The sequence below is a fragment of the Chiroxiphia lanceolata genome, chromosome Z (genome assembly GCF_009829145.1).
Source record: "Chiroxiphia lanceolata isolate bChiLan1 chromosome Z, bChiLan1.pri, whole genome shotgun sequence".
In the NCBI taxonomy this organism is placed as follows: Eukaryota; Metazoa; Chordata; class Aves; order Passeriformes; family Pipridae; genus Chiroxiphia; species Chiroxiphia lanceolata.
In genome coordinates, this window is record NC_045671.1 from 348502 (window position 1) to 369624 (window position 21123).

Below are 21123 nucleotides of genomic sequence, written 5' to 3' on the forward strand. Positions count from 1 at the left end.
CAGAACAGCCTAGAGTGACCACCAGCCCCACTGCCTGAGCCCCTCCACGCTGACCAGAAGTTCCAGGGCATTGTCCAAACGCCTCTGGAACACTGAGCAGGGCATCAGCCTCCTCTGCAGGGAGCCTGTGCCAGTCTGACCACCCTCCCAGCAAGGAAATGCTCCCTAGGGTGCAGGCTGACCCTCCCCTGGCACAGGGGGCCTGCCCTGGACTCCCGTGCTCCATCTGCCACTCTCCCAGTCAGAGCTGACTGTGCTCACACTGGGGCAGGTGGACAGAATAAATTCCTATTTCAGCAATACCAGGGGGAAAAAAAATCTTACTATACATTCACTGTCCCAAAAATTACATTATTTTTCCTTAACTGTGATGATACACTTCCAGGAAGACTGCATTAAGGATACCTACATTATTCTGACATGCCATTTACTATACTCAATTTTATTTCTACACAATTTGACACAAAAAAAGTAATTTTTATAATACAGTTGGACATGAAAACTGCTTAGTGGGACACAAAAGAAGTAATATTACTTGAAAAAATTCAGCAGTTGTCTGCTGAGCATGAGCTGTTACAACAGAAAAGGTGCCATTATTGTATAATAGAGTATTTTTGTAGAGATAAGGCATTACAGAAGAAACAAAACTCCAGAGGAAAAGAGCATCACGCTGTTCCTTATCAAAGCTACAAAAACAAAGCCAGGGAGGAAAACAAGTTCTGCTTTGTTGAAGGTACAACACCGACAATTGAAGAGAAAAATATAGAATTTCACAAAACGACAGTTTCAGGTAGATTTTTAAATGAAAAATCAATTTTATTTTAATTTTATTTATTTAACACTGTTCAGGTGTTACATGATAGGAGAGAGTAACACGTTCTCCAAACTGGCACAGGAGTTATGGTTTACCCTTACTGCCAATACCCCTGGAGTGTACTACTGTGCTGCTCATTCAGTAATTTACAAGTGCTATTAAAGCCCCATAAAACCTTTTGGTTGGGTTTGTTTAACACCTAGGAACACAAAAGGCATAATGGTCAACAGCCTGAATTCTAGAAACTTACACAGTCCCTAAATAACAGGCCTCTAGAAATCAGGCCATCAGGGTTTCTGTCCCTACTCCACGAAGAAGGTCTGAAATTCAGGGGAAGAGCTCCAAGTCCCCGTTGCTCAGTTCCTAATCAGAGTGAAAGCCCCTTCCTTGGCTGTTTTTGTCACCACATCCAACTTTCCTTAGTCTGACCAAACCCCTACAACTCACCACCTCTTCTGACCCAGATGCCACGTCCTCACAGGTACTGATAAATCCAGTTTGTGTGGTGGAGAAAAGAGGGCACTGACAGATTAAAAATAATCAAGGAAAAAGCCCCAAACAAAAAGGATGGAGAAAGTGGGTTCAGATGCAGGAGCATTCAAGGAAAAATGACCAGGCACATCAGGGAGAGCCCATGGCTGCTTTAGAACATGACAGTGTCTTCCAGCCCAGGGCCAGGCTGACTGAGAGCAGTGTCTGTTGAAGGCAGGAAATATGCCATTGCATAATTAACCAACAGCCAACAGCTTCACTCATTAGTCCTAGTTTATTTAGACAAGACAAAAGCTTGCACAGCTTTGGAACTGTATACAGAAATGAAACCATCTGAAATATATATTAGTTTTTTCCCCTGTACATTTAGCTTTGTCCTTGGAAAGCTGCCTGGTTCTAGGACTCCCGTTTCAGCAGTACATAGGCTCCCATCACTGCCAGGAGAGCATACTGCAAGAAACCAGAGAACACACACTCGTTACACTCGCTCTTCACAGGAGCTCCGACAGCACAAATTGTTCCAAGTGTGCCCTCTCCAACACCACAGCTCCTTCAGGAGCCCACAGTCACAGAGCTCTGGTCCTCCAAAACTGCACGGATATTTTAAAGGGATCCAATTCATCACAAACGGGTGTCGCAACTGTGCGCACTTAACGAACCAAATTCTTATAAATGACGTGTTTTCAGCTCATCACAAATACCAAGTTCTAGGGGGTAACAGCCAGGCCAAAGCACACGTGGAAACACAGCTCATAGGACATTAGGGACCAAAGCACAGAAACAAATTTATTAACGTGGATGCTTAGAGGTAACATTCTTATCGTCTTTACTTGTTATTTTACCAGTGCAAGTATTCAAAATGTCAGTACACATACCTTAAATTTTGGATAGTCATTCATGATTATAGTTACCATTCCAACATAGGGCAAAAACCTAGAATTGACAAAAGGTAAAATTAGCCCTCAAATATTACATGGAAATGTTTCAGTGTTACTCAGCCTGGAATATTTCAGTGTAAGCCCATCATTTACACCTGGGACTAATGCATACCTGAACAGGAAATTAAATTCATCAGTTTTCCTTAGGTAAAACTTCAATCAAGTTATCTCTGAAAAATCTGAAGAAATTTTATCTTAAGTGAGGAAGGGGACAAAGTCCAAAGCTCAAACCTTGCATAGAACTCCTGTGGAATGCTGTAACAATTTCCCAAGAATTTCCAGCGATTACAAAGATAAGTTGGTTAATTTTGTATTTAGAGAAGAACCATTTGTTAGATGTGCCTTTTTCCCCCCCAGATATTAATTTCCACTCCCACATGAGGGAGAGGACTACAGGAAGGAACTTTTTCAGTGTGGGGGTATTTTTAATTACATTTTTTTTAAGAAATTAAAAAAAATACCACACCAGATCTAGTTTGTATTACATTGAAACTAATTCAAGAAGTAAATTTTTTTTCTATTTGATTATAAAGTACATTTTAAATCACTTACCCTCTTGCTCTTCCAACAACATCTTTCTTCTCTAACCAGTTCTGACCTTCTTTGTACAAGCCTCTATCATCAACTTCGTTATTATCACCTTTAGTCAGAAATTTGATGTTCCCATTTCCTCTAGAAGGCAATGAGGTGATAAACTAAATACCACTTAATTCAAAAAGCTCAATTAACATCTACAAAGCACAATAAGGATGAAAAGTACTACAAGATTAGATAACAATGTTTGCTTTCAGTCCTGCTTATTGAACAAACACCATTAAACCATTAACATTACAGATTTTATTGACTATATCTATCAAGAGGTATTAACAAGAAATGGTTTTAAAACACTCCCAGATTGTCATTTGATATAAGCAGCTACACAATGGATATGAAAGGGATGTTGTCCACCCAGGCACAAAACTTCCTCAACAAAAGCCTATGTGTCTGCATTTTCAACAGAACACAAACTGAAACCAAGTTATGAAGTTCACAATCTTCAAAATGGTTTTGCTGAAGCACTAATATCAAGAAACAAGGAGTTTTCATGATGATAAATTAGGTAATAAATAGATAAAACAGAAAATTCTTGGATATACATATTTGTTTCAAAAAATAACTGAAGAACAGATGTTACTCAAGAAATAAACACCTTCAGTTCATTTCCTGAGGAGCAAATATGTCAGTGCTTAGCTTTTCTCTGTGCAGAACTAGAAGCAAAATTGCCTCTGTTGTGCTTCAGAAGGAACAGTTTATCATTGTAGGCATATGCAATAAAGGCAAACCCCAGAACTCTCTCTGCTGCTCTTCAGCCTGAATTGTTGCTGGCAGTGTGACTAACAGACACAAGAAGAATAAGAATCTATTTTTTTTTCTAGTCAAATCTGGAAAACTTCAGTTAGCAAAGATTATAAACTCATCAGGCTGCACCTCCAGTTCTGACTCTGAATCCTCACCTTCTTTCAGAGATTTGCTCTTAGAAGCAGCTGTTTCTCACAACCAAAATCCCACTCCTACAACTGCCAGTACAGAAGTGGGTCCTGCTGCCATACACATTCCTGCTGCCAACAATAACTCCTATGGCTTGTGCCACAGGGTTCCTCTGAATTTCCTCTTAGTTTCTCATAAACTACTATCAAACTTATAGTGTAACTGAAAATCCCAGGGAAAGAAAGTATCTTTAGAAACAAGGAAAAGGACAAGTTGCATTACTTTTCGTGTACTTTGATTACTCTGTGAACTATTGGAATGTCTCTGCCTTCAACTTTAAAAACAACTATTTCACCAGCTCTGATTGGGTCATCGTGGAAATTTGTTAAGAACAGCAGGTCTCCCCTGTGAAAAGCTGGTTCCATGCTGCCACTACAAACAACAAGAAAGAAAGAGTTTATTGGTATTATGGTAAACGAAAGAAGAACCATAAAATCAAAGAACATTTAATTCTTACAGACAAACTCACAATTTAAATTGAAATCTGTAGCTTCACCGATTCAGTAACACTACTCAGCCATGTAACACAACCCAAATCCCAGCAAGCAATCTGTAGTAGTTTATCCATCAAGTGAAGGAACCTGGACATTTCAAAGATCTCACACAGTTACTGCTCCTACAAACCTCAGCTGAAACTGAGCCATGGTTACAGCAGGGGCCTTTGCTCAGGGTCCAAAACAGAGTTAGAAGACAGTAACTATTCAAGTACTTCTTTAAGTGGGTGGAATTTAAAATTCCAAATGTATCCAAGGGGAAAGGGGAAGAGGCAAAGGGCAAAACGACACCTGGACTTGAACCAGAAAGCCTGTACAGTGACTCACCTGAGCACCACGACAATGGGGCTCTCGCTGCCAGTGACGACGATGAGCCCTTTCCAGATCATAAGGGCAGAAGACACTATCATAGCAAAATTTAGGACTTGGTAATACAGCTGTGCGAAACAAGAAAATTGTTTTTTAGTTACTGTATTGAATTTAGAAGAACAACATAGAAACTCAGCCCACAGAGTCCAGGCGCGTGGGCTTCACAGTAAAATCCTACTCTAACGCGAGTCTCATGGCACAGATTGCCATGTCAGAATTCATCATACTGCAGCATAAACCCTGAATCCACCGTGTGCCTCAATCCTGGCTCATTCTACCCGGGAGCTGCCCGTCCCCATTCCTCCCTGGAGTAAAACACGGAGCCAGAAATGCCAGACCGGCGTTCCCGCCTGCGAACCGCCGCTGGCCGCTGAGGTGCGTGCCCGGCGGGCTGCCCGGCCCCGCCGGTACCTGCCGCTTGTTCATGCGCCGCAGGTCCCCGAACAGATCCATGGCGGGCCCCGGCGGCTCCCCGGCGGACAGACCCGCGCCCCAACCGCGGCGCCGCGCCGGGTCCCGCGCTGCTCCCTGGGATCTGTAGTCTCCTTCCCCTCCCGCCTCGCTGACGCTCAGCGGGTCTCCTACCGCGTGAACTACAACTCCCAGCATGCACCGCGGCGAGGGGCCCTGAGGGCGAGCCCTCTCGCCTGCTGCCCTTGGAGATGCCTGAGCAGCTGGCTGTCCCAAGGGGCTCCCGGTGGGCGCTCAGACCCCCCCCCCCGAACGGCGGGACGAGCCGCGCGGCCCCGCGGAGAACCGGAACGGCGGCGCTGCCTCCCGGGGACAGCGCTTTGGGTCAGGCGTTTGCCGCGGGCACCCCTGGGGCCACCGCGGCGTGTGCGTAGCTCATTGGCGGGACGGGGGCTGCGCGGGGCGGGCGGCAGGGGGCGCTGTGAGGGGCGAGCGAGGTGTGAGGGGAGAGCCGCGTGAGGGCAGAGCACGGCGAGGGCCGAGCGGGGTGTGAGGGCAGAGCAGTGTGAGGGCAGAGCCGTGTGAGGGGAGCGGGATGTGAGTACAGAGCAGCGTGAGGGCAGAGCAGTGTGAGGAGAGCGCAGTGTGAGGGCAGAGCAACGTGAGGGCAGAGCAACGTGAGGGCAGAGCAGCGTGAGGGGAGCGCAGCGTGAGGGGAGCGCAGCGTGAGGGGAGCGCAGCGTGAGGGGAGCGGACTGTGAGTACAGAGCAGTGTGAGGGGAGCGGCCCCGGTGGACTGTGAGGGGACAGCGAGGTGTGAGGGTGGAGCGGCCCTGCCGTGGTTCCTTGCCAAGCCCTCGAGCCCGCAGTGGGAGCGGGCGCAGTGCCCGCAGCGGGCTGTGCCTCGGAAGCCCGCAGGCTGGCACACCGCAGTCTCCTCCTCACCAGCTGTGGGCAGAGCCATCTCGTCTCAGCAGCCAGCGGTACCCTCAGTGTTTTTTCAGCACAGAGGCCCAGAAAAGCCCCAGCTGTGAGTGGCAGCCCCTCAGTGCCCTCTGCCAGCCTGGCTGCCCTCAGGATGGGCCGGGGCTGCTGCGAGTGGGGCTGGCAGGGTGTCAGGCCCCCCGGGCAGCGCAGAAAGACTTCACACCCATTTCCAGTTCGGCATCTGAATGATTGCGTGAGTCTGGAGCAGCAACTACCACATGGGTACAGATCCTTGCCCAGAGCCTGATTTCCTGAGAATTAAATGAACCAAACCCAATGAGGTTTTCACCGTTCAGAATTAGCCCCTGAAGACTGGGGATGACAATGGGAGAACAAAGAACACAAGGAGATGCTGCTAAGATCAGTGGAAGGAAACAGTTTGTGGAGGACTGGAAAGGTGTTTCTGTAATTTGCCAGAAATTGAGCGAGACTTTCTGTTGGCAAACAGTTGGACAAGAGGAATCATCTTCAGTGATGTGTCGAGGCCTTTTGCAAAGTGTACAGAGGTGTCCATGGAAGAGAGAAAAGGAATGATAAAGGTAACAGTTCAGTGAAGCTTTAGGGAAGGTCTAAATACCTGTGGGTTACCCTGATGAATAAACTGTTGTTTGTGTCGGTGGTGTTGTTAGATGCACACTGTGATGATGATTTAGGATCCACGCCCACTTTGGAGCCTGTAAACCTTGCCAGTGCTTGGAAAATCCTGCTTTTCCATGGCTGGCTGCTCCCATAAACACATTTCCCATGTGTGCGATACCTATACAACTGGGAGGTAATGATCACAAAACTGCTAATTAAAGCATATGACACATAAGCTACCCACTGTCTAATTACATTTCTCTTGCAGAAAGTAAAAAAAAGAGGCCAAATTCTCATTCACTGCAGAAATAGTTGTACCTGGAATACACCTAAAAACATTTGAACATACCAGTAATTTACACTAGGACTCAGACCAGTAACTCATAGTCAATTAGCAACAATCTGACAAAGACATCTCTGTTAAATTTACTTGCTATTGGAAGGAAATATTTATGTTATTTCTTGTGGCTATAGCTGCACATTTCACCTTAGCTATTGATTCATTATATTAGTGCAGAATATCATATGTATGTTAATACAAAAAACCCCACAACAAACCAGCTTTTGTTCCAAAACACACTATGTCACCCCCAAATTGCTACCGAAATAGAGTAGATTTAACACTTTGCATTTGTGACGTGTTTACATTTAACAGTCAATGTTTGACACTTTTCTGTTGCCCGCTTCTCCCAGGCAAGCGTATAAGTTGTGTGCAAGGTTCTTTTGCAGTGGTTGTCGTGTTTGCAATGGTTCAGGTTGGCTGACATTATCCTCTAATAAACTTTTTCAGACTTTCCCTGGTCCAACACGTGAGCTGGCAGCGCTGTGACGTGTGACTGTGATGTGACCCTGCCGTGGCCCGCTCCAAACCCTCAGGTACTGCTCTGCCTGGGGCTGGGACACCCAGATGGCTGTGAGGAAAATGATCTCTGAGTGTTATTTGTGGGTGCTGCTTTAATTTACAAAACGGGCAGAAAATGACTCTTGCCTGTTGTGAAGTAGGAATGTATCAATTGTGGAGCTAAAAGATGAGCCACTCGGCAGGGAAAGGGCAGGAGCTGAGAGAAAGTAAATGACAAAGACTGGGTGGTGTTAGAACAGTTCCTTCTGTCGTTCCTGATGGAGAGAATTAAAAGTGGAAGTTCAGGTGATAGAATCTAATTCTGTGACAAGTAGAGAGAAGAGGCAGAGCTGGCATGTGGAGAATGTAGAGAGGCAAGAAGGCAGCTTTCCGTTGAGACCTGGTAGGATTGAAGCTGCTTATTTTTTTGTTCACAGAGGTGGGGCATTCTTTTGTCCAAGGCACGAACCCACACTTAATTCTGAGACCACAGTATCTTTGCCTCTCAGTTTGATTGTGATTGGTGTTTGATAGCTCCAAAAATACTTGAACTCCCCCAGTTTTCATGGGGAGGCAAGGGAAACACGTTAGGAAGCTGCTTTTCTTCCTTTTCCACAGGTGCGAGGAGTCACCTACACTTCTATTGGTGGCTTTGTTATTTTACCAGCTGCATGATTTAGATTATTAAAGGTTACATGTATTTTGAAATCTTCCCATACTCTGGATGTTTGACTTCAATATTTGTACAGTAGATCTTTTGGAGCTCTGCAGCTAGAAAATTATGCTAGTTTTTTAGTACACAGAAAAAAATGTAGCTCTTGGCATTCTGGCAGATTTGCCAGACCTTTGCAAACAGCCTGTACATATAATATTGAATTACAGCTCTTTGATTTCTGAGAGATTGGTCATGGGCACATAACTGGCACCTTGCCCCCGGGCTGAAAAGAGTGGGTTAATAGGGAGAGCCATAGCAGTCCTTTTGCAGCCCCTCAGCAAAGCACAGCAGCAGCACAGTAACTGCCTTCCCTGGTGAGCACTCTGTGTGTCCAAATCCATTGGGAGCTATTTGCTTCCCGTTCCTGTTGCTCAACAGGCTGTTAGAGCAGCCCGTGGTGCACACAGGGCTCTCCAAAAGCAATGGGATGCCACTTGCACCAATAGCACACTGTTCTGGATTCTTCTAATACTTGCATTTCATTGCACTGCGTTTCATTGCAGTTTTGTAATGGTACAAAGAATATTTTCTTCCTGCACACCCCTGGATTTGCAGAGGCCACTGCTTTGGAGCATGTGTGGCTTGTCTCGTGTCACTTCTCTCATGGGTCTTGTCCTCTGCCCTGGGAGCTGGCAAGGACCTGTTCACAGGCACGGTTGGCAACCCTGGGGCGCTTTGCATGCTCGTGTTTTTAAGTGTATGAGTCAACAGTTTTAGTCTGCTCTGCAACCCAGTGTCTGGAGAGATAATTGGATTTCAGCTGAGTTGGATCTGTTTCAGGGAATGGTTTATTTGTGAAAATAATGTATTTTTCTGGGGAAAAAGGGGAAGGAGAGGGAGGGATCCAGCTATCCGAATATTCAGTTGAATTTAGCAAATAATGTTCTCTTTTCCTTCCCCTCCCCCCATGGAACAGAAAAAAAAATCAGAAACAACCTGACAAAATGTTTAGGCTTTTCCAAGTGAAAAACAAGTTTAATTTGTAAAACTGCCCAAGAATAAATGAGGGAAGGCAAAAAGGTTTTAAAAAAATTCTAAAAAAAAGGAAGTATTTAACCCTTACTCAAGAACAATCTCTTAGTAGACTAAAAATGCTTGTAATGTGTTAGGTTTTGCTTTGTACTGGGGAAGGGGAATAATGATATTCACTGTCTATTGGCTATTTGCTTAACCTGCACTGCAGAGCTGAGGCTAAAACACTGCCTAGGAAAACACCAGAGAAATGATTTATGTGATGGCACTTGGAGGCCTCTGTCACAGAGCATGTAAGACAGTCTGGTCACTGAGTTCAGGGGAGTCCAGTGTGCCCTCTGGCCGTAGAGTCTCCTGTCTGATGCTCGTGCCCTGACTTTCCCGAGCCTTTGGAAGGGGCTTGGCATGACGTGAACGGGGCACATGGTGTGTGGGAACCAGCTCAGGGAGGTGAAGCAGTGCTGGAGCTGCTCCACGAGGGGACATTTCTCTGCACAGAAAGGGCTCATTTTGCCAGGAGCAACAGTATGTAAATGTAATGACCAAGGGATATTTTGAGACCGTAGCTCCTCCACCCTGCATTCAGGGCCTGCTCTCCATTTTAACTGAGACAGTGACAGTCACTTAGGCCAGGAAATATTGTTGTGCTTGACCTGCAATATTAATCTGGCCCGTGGAGCTATGGCAGTGTCAGCCAAGTGTGGCCTGACTCGGCAGGAGCAATACTCATAATGCTCTGCATCCATATTCCACCATCACATTAGAGTCATTGAATGCAAAATAGCAGCATTTGAGAATAGGAAATAAATGGACTGCATAAAGTCTTTTGCCAAATCATATTAGGGGACATATCTGGGAAGGATACAACGCTCAGCTTATTTTACTAATAGTCCCATTACTGCGCCAAATACATTTCTGCCTTCAACGTGGAAACCTGGGGGTCAGAGAAGAAAGCTGCAGTGCCTCCAGTTCATTTTCCAGGTGAATCTGGGTCATTCCCAGTGCAGTGTCTCACTGTGATGCCCTCAAATGGGCCCTTTGGTCCCCAGGAAGGCAACCTGTCCTTTTTCCCCAGCTGTGAAAGAAATAACACTAAAACCAGTTTTTGTACAGTCACTGTTGAGGAGCAAATACAATTTTTTTTCAAAGGGAAGGAGTGCTCAGGGAGGGGACAAGAAGTGGCTCCTTCTTTTGCACTCCTTCTGCGTCTGCTCCTGGCTGTAGAACCCAGTTTGTACTCAAAGCCCAGGGCTGTGGGTCGGGACTGCTCGTGCCTTCTGTGTTTGCCATGTTCTGTACTTATTTCTCTTGTCACTCCAATCCCCACCCTAGTTGCCCTTCAGGGAGCCTAGACAGATAACCTTTTAGTAATAATCTGAAATTCAAATACAAAGAATTGACTACTGAACTGCCCTAATATTTGAGAAAGGTTTTAAACTAAAATAGGTTATTCTGTGTCCCATTATTGGCCTGGCAGCTGCGTGTGTGTGATAGATGTACTGAGAAAGGTTATATTAACAGAATGAGAAGGTCAGAGTTATATAAAAATCCTTTTAAAAGTAAATAGGCTCGCCGTACTGATTTCCCCACAGGTACCCAGAGGTTAAGAACTGGGAACATTTGGGCTTTTGGCAGGTCAAGTTGTGCATCTGTAAGTGCCCTGCAGAAATAAAAAAACCAGACAAGTCTAAAAATACAGTGGCTGTGGTAAGATTTACCTCTGTACCTGCGTGCAAGCAGGCCAAGGCAAGGCTAAACACCCCCCTGAGTGTGAAAAATCAGTTTTATTGAAGCTGTGTTGGCTGAGCCTTGGTGCAGTCCTGGCTGGGCAGTTTTCTCTGCAGCTGGATACTTGGGCAGAGGTTTCGGTGTGCTTCCTGCCTCCCTGGAGAAGGGATGGGATGGGAAGGTACACAAGAGGACATATACATATATAGGTACACATAGATACCTGTCAGGCACTGCCTCCATGGAGATCAAACCCCTGCCCTTGTAGAGGGTAAATAGAGTGAACCCCAGACCTGACAGTGACACTTTGTTCTGCCCAAATGCTCCCTGAAGCCTTTGTTTGCATTCCAGTCTGGTGCTGCACTTGAGGTGCAACATTAAGCACCTCTGTTTCCAACAAGAGTGGCTGCAAAATGGCAGAGGCTGAAGGATCCCTTTCCTACCCCACAGAGAGGTATTATGAGGTTGAATCTGTTACTGTTAAATCCTCAGAGGAAAGATGTAGAAAAGAGGACTATTAATGTCATCATTGCAGTTGACTGTCAGTGGCACAATGTTAATTAAAAGCAAACAATTCAAATGTCAGATCTCAGGCAAAAATAAGTTTAAATATTTTCTTGATGGTTTACAAGAGGAGATAATTCCCCTAGGTATGCCTACTGAGATTTGTGCCTTTCCACTGTGTCTCTTGTTGCTTTCTGTTCAGTTCCCCTCCTGGTCTTCAGGACATTCCCCTCTGTTAGGCAGCGTGTAGGTTCTGACACAGAAATGTGTGTGGAGTTACAGGGCAGTTGAAGACCCTCTCCCTTAAGCCTTTCAAGAGATTACTGGCAGGAGAGTTCAACAGATCTGCATGGAGCCCCTGCCCAGCAGCTGGGATGTGCAGGGAGCTCCAGGGGCAGTGGCACTGCGGGACCCCGGGTCCTGGCTGGAACCACAGACCCGTTCACATTGTCAGGTTACTGGCCAGGAAATCGTTGTGGTTTGCATCTTGGGAGCACCAGCAATGGCACAAACTAGTAGTTCACAGCATCCCCTGCAGGGACAAGGCAGTGAAGAGGGAAAATAAACAAAGGTATTAGTAATGGCTGTGAAAATTTAACTTTTATTATCTGTTCACTGTATACAAAACACCATTCTGCATAGTGATAACTCATTTGTTGTACAGTTGACAGTGCACATCAACAAACAAGTGTTCAGAGGTATCCACTGAATGGAAGGGCAGTGGTGGCAGTGTACATCACACACTGAGATCCTGTGCCCGCTGAGAGCTGTAGGATGGAGAGGTACCTCATAACCACTCAGTATGCCAGTAATAGAACTGGCCTCACAAGCATTTACTGATGAGCCAAATTAAGAATGAGGATGGAGAGAGCAGAACTAATGTACCCGATACACAATTTCCAGAGTGACTGAGAAGTTTTACAGAGCTGGCTGAGAGGATCCGTATTTTTTTAAACACTTCAAACCTTAAAACTGTTAAAATCTCATGATAAATAAGAGAATCTCACAAATCTTTAGGGGCAAAATGCTCCACATTTATTTACATATGAAATGTGTTTAATACAGTTGTAACGGACGTAGTGTATAGTAACATCTGACAGCAGCAAGACTTTTAAGGAACCCAACAATTACTACTGTTCATCATGCACCTATCTATATATACACAATTCGCTTTAAAAAAAAGTACAAAATTTCTTCTCGTAGGGGTACGTACAAGGTATAAAATGCAAAAAGAAACCAAAAATATACTCTCACAGAGAACTCTGTCTGAAAGGGACAGGATGGTACCTTTCTGTACTTGTGCAAGCGGAACCGGTGGCGCTGGGCAGGTGCGCAGTGGCTCCCCAGCGCCGAGGGCCTGTGCTGGAGCTCCAGCCCCCATCACTGGCTGGGCCTTGGCTCCTTCACAGTTGTGGCTGTGTGTGACACTGAGCACCAGAACGTTTGGCATGAGCCTACAGAGCTGGCAAACACCAACCCCTGCAGCGAGGGTTAACTATTTGCTTTCAATAACCAAAAAGGAAAATACGTAATGCTGTGTACTCGCTTCTATATAATGTTTAATAAATTACATGACAAAAAACATCATCATTATAAACCTATTCCTCTAATTACATCTTATTTGTTAAATCCAGAGCAGCCCAGCCCTTTTGTAACAATTTGAGCTTTGATCATAAGCACCTGATGACCTAAACAAAATCACTTTATCATACATAGAGTTGTGCAATTATACTGTTCAAAAGTACTTTACCAGTCTGAGGAGTCTGCTCCTGTTCTGGTGTTGCCACCTAAAAGCCAGCACTGCATTTTACGCATGCAGTGCTACTTCTTTTTAATATATACTTTGTAACAGAAAGTTTAAAAGCTTCCACAGACATTTAGAAGCACAAGTTCTTAGAATTTAAAATCTTAGCTCGCTTCTCTTCCCTTCTCCCCTCCAAGCACTGCCTTCTGATGCACTTCCATTAGCTAAACTTTCTTTCAGGAGCATTCAAAAAAGAAACAGCTTAAGAGAACCTAAGGAACTGCCCCAGCATTCAGAACTCTGTTTCAAAGAAACTTACTACAAAAGAACAGAAACAAAACAGAAAAAAAACAAACTTTCCACTAGATACTGATACAAACACATAACAAAGAGTATAAAAATTATTAGTTTAAATATATACAAACTCTTTTCAACTCAAATACTGCTTCAATGGTTCTGAGGATATAGACAATGAGGTGAAGGGGACACTTTTATGCAGAATATATTGCAACACTATTATACCTTGAACTTTCTGTAGCAAAAATGTCCTTAGTATTCCAATGTGGAGAGAGATTTCCGCATCCCAAATAATCTGATCACTTTTCAGCTGAACTCATTCTTTTGGACTTAATGAAGGCCATGCCATGTGTTCTCATGTGAGTGTTTAAGGCCGCTTCAGTTTCAAAAGTCTTTGCACACACTTTGCATCTCCTGTCTGATGCTGCACTGTTGGATGATTCATCCTCATGATTGGGTTTGTTTTCTTGCTGATTATCCTCCCCAGACCCATTCTGTTTTGATACTGGCTGAGGCTCCTTCAGCTTATGTACAATGAAGAGGTGCCTGGAGAGGGACACGTGAGACGTGTAGCAGAGTCCACATTCCCTGCATTGGTATGAAGAGCCATCAGATTTATGTTGAGGAATATGTTCGTGAAACTGGAGAAGATTCTCTGTTGTAAAGCCACAAACTGCACACTTGTGAACTTTAAAAACATTTATCTTCAGCTTTTTTAATGGCTGAGTGATTGCACCTCGTGGAGGCCTGAACTCCAGTACAGGTTCTTCCAATTTACGCTTTGGACTGGGAACCTAAAAAGGGGACAGAAATGGGGGACCACGTAAGCATAAATAAGCAGTTCTTTTCATTACTGTTTGTGACTTGCAAACGTCAGAAACTTTCCCTTGGCAGATTCCAGTACAACTCTGATAAACACAATGCTTTTGGGGCTCTACTTCACTGAAGATGAGACCCTTAAGGCAACAAAATAAGCATATCTATTTAAAGATCCTGAATATATACCCCCAAAAAATCACTCTCCGTGAAGGTATGAATCTTGTAAGGGATTACCTTTGTGTCTTCTTTTACCTCCCTTTCTTCCATATTGGGAGCTTCAGTCATTTCTTTCACGTCAGGGTCTTTAATACCGTGCATCAACTGAATGTGTTTTTCCAACATCAACCTCTTGGTAAAAGTACGTCTCGAATCCGGGCAGTGCCTGCAGACACACAAACACACACACATTCAGTGTTATGCTTAACAAGTGCCTTCTGTAGATTAAAAAAGAGTGGCTGTGTGTTTGAGAGACTACTGAAAGCCAGGTTCAGCACAGTGGTGAGCCCAGCTGCCAGCCAAGCAAACTCTCAGCTCAGCCGAGTTTCAGATCTGCTCGCAGACCTTATGCCTTGTGCTCTCACGGCCCTGCTACGTCTGCAGGCAGGACAGGGGATTGGTTTGGCCTGTCTGCATCGAAATTCCTGACCCTCCGAATCCATGGGATGCTGGCTTTTATACAGGCGAGGAAAGAGTGTCAGCCAACAGTGGGTTTTCAAAGAGATAAAAGTAGAACTTACGAGCAGGTATAAACCTTCCTAATGCCTTTGTGTTTGATACGATTGTGACGACATAAACTATGGGAAGAACTGAAAGATTTGTCACATTGTCGACACGGATGTTTCTTCATTTGCTTTAAAAAAAGAAGAGAAAGACATTAGTTAAAAAAGCTCAGTAGAAGTAGTGCATGTGTCAAACCTTTTGATAATAGGAAAGACACATCACTTACCCTTTTTTTGTGCACACCCCTCCTTCAGCAACACCTCACAAGTCAGAGCTGGGCCTCTTTCAAAACAATGTGGCCAGAATGAGCTACACATATACCTGCCACCAGTTGTAAACTGGTGTCACGGACTGTGGGTGAAGCGAATTTCTTCCACCAAAGAAGCAAGGAAGATCAGTGGATAATTTCTGGATCAGTAAAGGCAGTAAGGTGAGAGATTTGCTTTCCCTTCCCACAGCCAAATTGTGTCTGCAGCTGCTGACTAGGAGCTCCTCAGCCACGTACAGGGAAGCACGAAGAGCACAGAAAGAAGACCAAAACTGAACCTCACAGACACTGAGACACTAACAGGGCTCAGAAAAGTCATGATGAAATGAGAAGTATTGTCCAATGCCAACTTGAGGACCATCTGTTTGGGGAATTTTGTGGGGTTTATATTTCAGTCTGTTAAGTGGAAGGAAAAAGAAAAGGAGGAAGCGAGAAGGATGGAGCAGGAACACGTCGAAGATGTGTCGGCACTGTGTAGATGCATCAAGCCCTTGGTCAGAAAAGCAGGACGAGGACAGTGCTCAGCAGGGCCTGGTCTCTCTCAGAGCACCGGGGGCACTACCTGGGATAGCCAGCTGTGACACCACATTCATTCTAAATGTCTTGGGGAGACTCCAGACAGAGACCAAACAGGATTTGGGATGCATTGGTTTCTGCAACGGCAGCCAATCCCAAAAACTCCTCAGGAAGGAGTGTAGCACCTGGTCTTTCCCATTTCTGAAAGACATGGAGTTGTATCTCTGTTCATTTGAATATCTATCTGCCTCCTGTGTTAGTCAAGGAACTGCTTGAAGAGGGATAAAAAACAGCACCTGAATGTAAGCAATAAAAGAGGCCTTTAGGCCAGTACTTGAGTGCAACAATTATCTAATATTGCATAGTAAGGGCTGTTCTTGAGATAACATAAACATCAGAGATGGATGATTCTCCTCCACTTAGACAAAATAAGCCTGTTATTCCTTCCAGTTCTGCTCTGTTGCTGCAGTGCAGCACAGTACATTGGTTTAATTCCCTGATTCCCAGCTGAGGGAAGAGTCAGAGTGTTTCAAGGCAAGGACTGGAGAGCAGACAGCTGCCATGGGTCAGCAGTGGGCTGGAGCTGGCACAGCCTGGCTCAGACACAGCTCAGCAGAGCCACTATTGCCTGCCTGTCTTTTTAATTTCATTTAACTGGAAGCTCTACTGAATGGAGAAGAACTGCAAACGGGGTCTCTGCTGACTTGAGGATGCAGCATTCCCATATTTCACTTTCAATCCATTTTAAAGTAAGATGTCTCAAATCCAGCTGCTTTAAATACAAAATGCAACTTGTTAACTCAGCTGAACCTACAAGTGTAAGATCAGGCTCAACCACAGAGTGGGTCTGCCTTGAAAATGAACCACTGCTTGACACTCACTGGACCAGCAAAACAAGACTGAGTCCCCACTCCCTGAGTCTGAGAGGCACTGAACTTCAGAACAGAATAGAATAATCAAATTGTTTCGGTGAGAAAAGACCATTAAGACCAAATCCAACTGTTCCCTCAGCACTGCCACATTCACACAACTTCCAAGAGTGAAAGGGAACTAAGAAGGCACAAAGAAGAAATAGGAACATGGATCAGATTAGATGACTTGGATGAAATAGTGCAACATCTTTCACTCTCCATCTTGAAAAAATTCTGGTACTGAAAGAACAAGCCTACAGTTGAGAAAGAGTGTGTATATTTTCTCAGTAGAACTATGTAGAACATGACAAAAACTAAGCAGCCAAAGAGAAAAATATGAAAGAGATATAAGAACAGAGAAGAATAATGATGAAACTTAAAGGAATTATTTGCAAAAACACAAATGGAATTTAGGGAAACATTACTTCACATTTCAGGTGTGATTAACTTTTTTGTAATTCAGTATATTCCTTTACCTTTCCATGTTCTTTCCTCATGTGGGAGATGTAAACGTCTCTCTGTGTGAAGAGCCTGTCACACTCCCAACATGTCCAGCCAGGATTAGCAATTTTTTTAGGCTCTGCTTTCTTTATGGGAGAAGGAGATTTCTTCTCCAGCTTTTCTGTTCCATTGACAGATTTTGTGTCCTCCTTGTTGTGACTGGCTGAGTTCTGCGTGGTGGGTTTAGTACTGAGAGGCAGATTTATCCCCAGGTTTGGTGGCCCCTCAACACTTTTCAGAGTTCCATGCATAGACTACAATAAAAGAGAAAAAAAAAGGACAAAACTAACATAGACATACACAGTTGTACTGACAAAATGCACTGACCCTTTGAACCAAAAGCCTTCACTTACTTCTTTGTCAAACTATTATCATCAAATCACATACTATTGTCATCAGATCACATTCTTAAAGAAACAGGGTTAAGTAAAGGCAAGGCCTAGCATGACACAGCCAACACCAGTAACAGACACCATCTGCAGGTATTTTCACACACACACATAAAAAATGAGACTTACTTAAGGTTAAATTGCTGTTTAACAGGGAGGAAAAAAGGGCTGAACAAACACTTATTGCTCAGTTTAATTTCTCGCTTTACTTACCTAACATACTAGTTGTGCATCCTCACTTCAGACTATGTGACTGATGCTTTCCAAGAAGGAAAGGCTTTTACTGACAAATTTTGACTTGCCACATTGGTAAATAAGACAACATCAGAAACATCAGACAGCTCTGTAGTTTAGGATATATTAATGTTTTCAGTTGAGGCTGAGGTTAAGCCCTGTCCTACTCCCCATTCAGCTGATGAGCACTGTCCCTTAGGGCTCTGTTAACAGCCTTTAGAATCCAGGCTGTGCAGGGCCCCAGAGGGCTCTGCCAAGCTGCTCTCCAGCCCCTGCAGCTCCTGGGCAGGAACCCTTCCTCTGCAGTTCCTGTCAGTGGGCAGTAAGGAGGGAAGAGCCCCTCCCTCCCCGTTTCTGAGCTGGTGTGCTGTGTGCTGGGGGACACCCACACGGTGCCTGGCTCAGGAAGAGCCGGGGGGCTTTGGCCACGTGTCCCAGGGGGCTTTGGCCACGTGTCCCAGCTCCACATGGATGTGGACACAGCAGGACTGAGTCTGCAGGGCTCTGGGACAACTGCAGTCCCTCCTGAACAGGGACCCAGGTCGAGGGCTCTCACATCTAAAAGGTTGGTTTGTCCTTTACCCTGATAGGGTTCTGATCCTCTCATCTACTGACCCTTAGGACAGCTCTCTTGGAGGATATGCTGAACCATCCCAAAGGGAACACTTTTCCTTCAGGTAACCTCAGACACAAAAACCCCATTCAATACATTCTCGATTCTGAGAATATAGGAACATCAATCTGATACTCTGGTAACAAGTTCTTTTGTAAATCCTGTGGCCCTAGAGCAAATATCAACCTCATCTGTAGAGCATTCTATTCTTCTGTTTAAGAGCTGTTAAACAGAAGGAAAACCAGTAATTAAAAACCCTAAAATGGTAATAAAAAAAGCAAAGCACACAGGCCCAACTGCCTGGCTCTAAAGCAAAGTGAAGGTGTGTAGTAAAGGAGGAGGCTGCCTTTAGTATCCCAGTGCACAGGGGAGGGAGAAGGGAGGTCCCTGTACTTCCAGGCAACTGAAGCTGACCTGGAGATTCCATCCCAGCCTAACTTGTCAGCGTGTAAAATGTTAGTGCTCAACTTTCTAAATGTCTTTTAAATTCAGTATTTGAAATTTAATTTCTTATTTGAAAATGCACAAAAAGCATTAAAGCACAGCACAGAGTGCCAGTGCTGGCAGCACGTGCCACCAGCCAGACGGGGAGTGTTACACCTCCAGTCCAGTCCAGTGCTCCAGCACCTGCTCTCACTGGCTGCTGGAAATTTTCTTGTAGTGAGTCATTGCAGGAAAAGGAGACATAGGTTTTACCATTAAGGAGCACTGACATCTGCAGGAATTATTCTGGGTTATTTTTTGTAGCTTTAAATAGCCTTCTCCTGAGCTTCCTTCTGTTCCTTTCTGTTCTGCTTTCATCCAGGTCTATCTCTGCCTTGATGGTTTATGTCTAGCCATACCAAACCATTACTTTCTGTGCAGCTGAGCTCTGCCTCTGCCGGGCACTCGTCCTCTCCCTGAGTCCTTTTCTGCTTTTATCTATAGCCTGCTACTGTTTTTTTCATTCCCCCTTGAGTGAACTCCAATTTATACTGCTTTGCTGCTGTCCATACTACTATACACACACCCTATCTGTAAAACCAGTAATACTGCTACTGCACGTGTATTCTCTAACCCTCTAACTTTAGTCTCAAAAATGTCTGAGTCATTTACAGTGAATCATGCTAAAACCCCACTGGTTGAAAGTACAAATACTGGCATGGAACACTAAAGAGTTAAACGGTGCCCAAATGCAAGTAACTTAGCTTAACTTTGAACTGTGAGATGCTGAACCACCCTGATTTGTGTGAGGGTAGCTTCTGACCCTAACTGCAGTCAGATCGAGCTCCTAAGATTCTCTCCAGCTCTTACAGAAATGGTTATGTACAGATGTAACAACGCTTTTCCAGTAATACCTGAGTCAGGAATAACTAATTCCCAAACAAGACATACACTGCAATATACAGAATTTGCCTATTTAGTTAAAAAAAAAGAACTATCTCCACTCTGAGTCCTGTTTTGCCCGTGAAGGTGATCAGTCACTGACCTCTCCCAGCTCTTATCTCTACTCATGAATTCTTAGCTGGTTTTTTTCCTCTCTCCTCTGTCCAGCTGCAGAGGGAGGGTGAGAGAGCAGTTTTAGTGGGTACCTGGTATCTGGCCAGGGTCAACCCCCTACAGACCATCCGAAATATAACATTTTAACATTTGAGAACAATATTCACAGATTACCCCCTTGGAATTAACAACATCTCCCTCATCAGTCTTCTTGTTATTCTGTGCCTTTTCACAGTATGTTCTCACAGCATATAATGCACAAAAAATGGTACCTATGAAGGAAACAAGAGAAGATGCCTACACACCTTGATATGATCCATCATAAGCTGTTTCTGTGCATATAGAAGAGAACAGTCTGGACACTTGAAAACAGACACCTTCTGGTTTTCAATGTGCTGATCAAAGTGGCGATAGAGTAAAGGTTGTAGAGTAAACACAGTGTCACACATAGAGCATTTATATATTATTCTAAAAACAGAAGTACAATAAACAATGTCAGTCATATAGATGATCTATTTGCAAGAATCACGATGTTAACTTTTTTCTCATCAGAGATAAGATCTGACATGTTTAAGCAATTGTTTCACACTGCCTGAAAAAAGTTAAAATTAAACTAATTCGAAATGTCCTCTAATGTCAAAATATGAGAGCACTAGAAGAAACACAAAAATAGAAAAAATTATTTAAAAAGTGCAAACAAGAAGCCAGAAAACAACAGCATATGCCAGTTACATACATAACATCAACATCTGCTCAGGATACTCTGAAAGTTCAACATCTTCAGTTTCTGAACTCATGCTGTAGCTAAAGGACAATACACTGGTCTCAGGTTGCAAAGGCAGTATGTTTTAAGGGAGCGATTGATTCAATCATAATTAGTAACATACTTCAAGATAAGTGTATTTTTGGCAATGTCTGTGGCTTTGAAGCTCCTGAATGCCAAGCCTAGACTCTGTTTATGCTCTGAAGCTCCAACAATGCAGGACAGTATTTCCTTGATCTACCATTACAAACCTTTATCAGTCTGTCTGTCAGAGCAATGTAGAGACACTGCCAAACCCACACCTTCCTCTCTTGGAGCACATGGGACTTTTGAACTCATCCCTCCAGTCCCCTCCTCTGACAGGCAGCATTCTAACCCCAGATCACCAGCCATGGCATTGGCAGTGCTGCAGGGACAGTCTGGTTGAAATCAAAGAAACCCAGCCACGGGTGCTCAGTACAGCAACAGGTGCTTCCCCTGCACAAGCAGGCTTCCTAA

General features: G+C 44.4%; 2 protein-coding genes across 2 annotated transcripts in view; both read right to left on the bottom strand.

Annotated features, from left to right (window-relative positions):
* Window positions 1-1561: 1561 nt before the first annotated feature.
* Window positions 1562-5183, bottom strand: SEC11C (SEC11 homolog C, signal peptidase complex subunit). The gene is made up of 6 exons (XM_032676198.1): window positions 5046-5183; window positions 4593-4702; window positions 3994-4143; window positions 2797-2916; window positions 2182-2239; window positions 1562-1756 (listed from the first exon to the last, which is right to left on the bottom strand). Exons 1-6 carry the CDS (start codon window positions 5085-5087, stop codon window positions 1703-1705), a joined length of 534 nt encoding a protein of 177 aa, XP_032532089.1. The 5' UTR covers window positions 5088-5183; the 3' UTR covers window positions 1562-1702.
* Window positions 5184-13196: 8013 nt separating this feature from the next.
* ZNF532 (zinc finger protein 532) overlaps window positions 13197-21123 on the bottom strand; it is a 29349-nt gene continuing 21422 nt past the window's right edge. The window contains 5 exon segments of the mRNA XM_032675513.1: window positions 13197-14206; window positions 14466-14613; window positions 14969-15081; window positions 17123-17401; window positions 20168-20330. Of these exon segments, the coding sequence (XP_032531404.1) occupies window positions 13712-14206; window positions 14466-14613; window positions 14969-15081; window positions 17123-17401; window positions 20168-20330 (1198 nt within the window). The 3' untranslated portion in view covers window positions 13197-13711.

Coding starts and splice junctions, on each gene's coding strand:
- SEC11C (XM_032676198.1), bottom strand. CDS start 5,087: ATGGATCTGTTCGGGGACCTGCGGCGCATGAACAAGCGGCAG. Junction 2,917..3,993: donor GTAATCAAAGTACACGAAAA/GTAATGCAACTT, acceptor ATTGCCTTCTAG/AGGAAATGGGAACATCAAAT. Junction 1,757..2,181: donor ATGACTATCCAAAATTTAAG/GTATGTGTACTG, acceptor GGTTTCTTGCAG/TATGCTCTCCTGGCAGTGAT.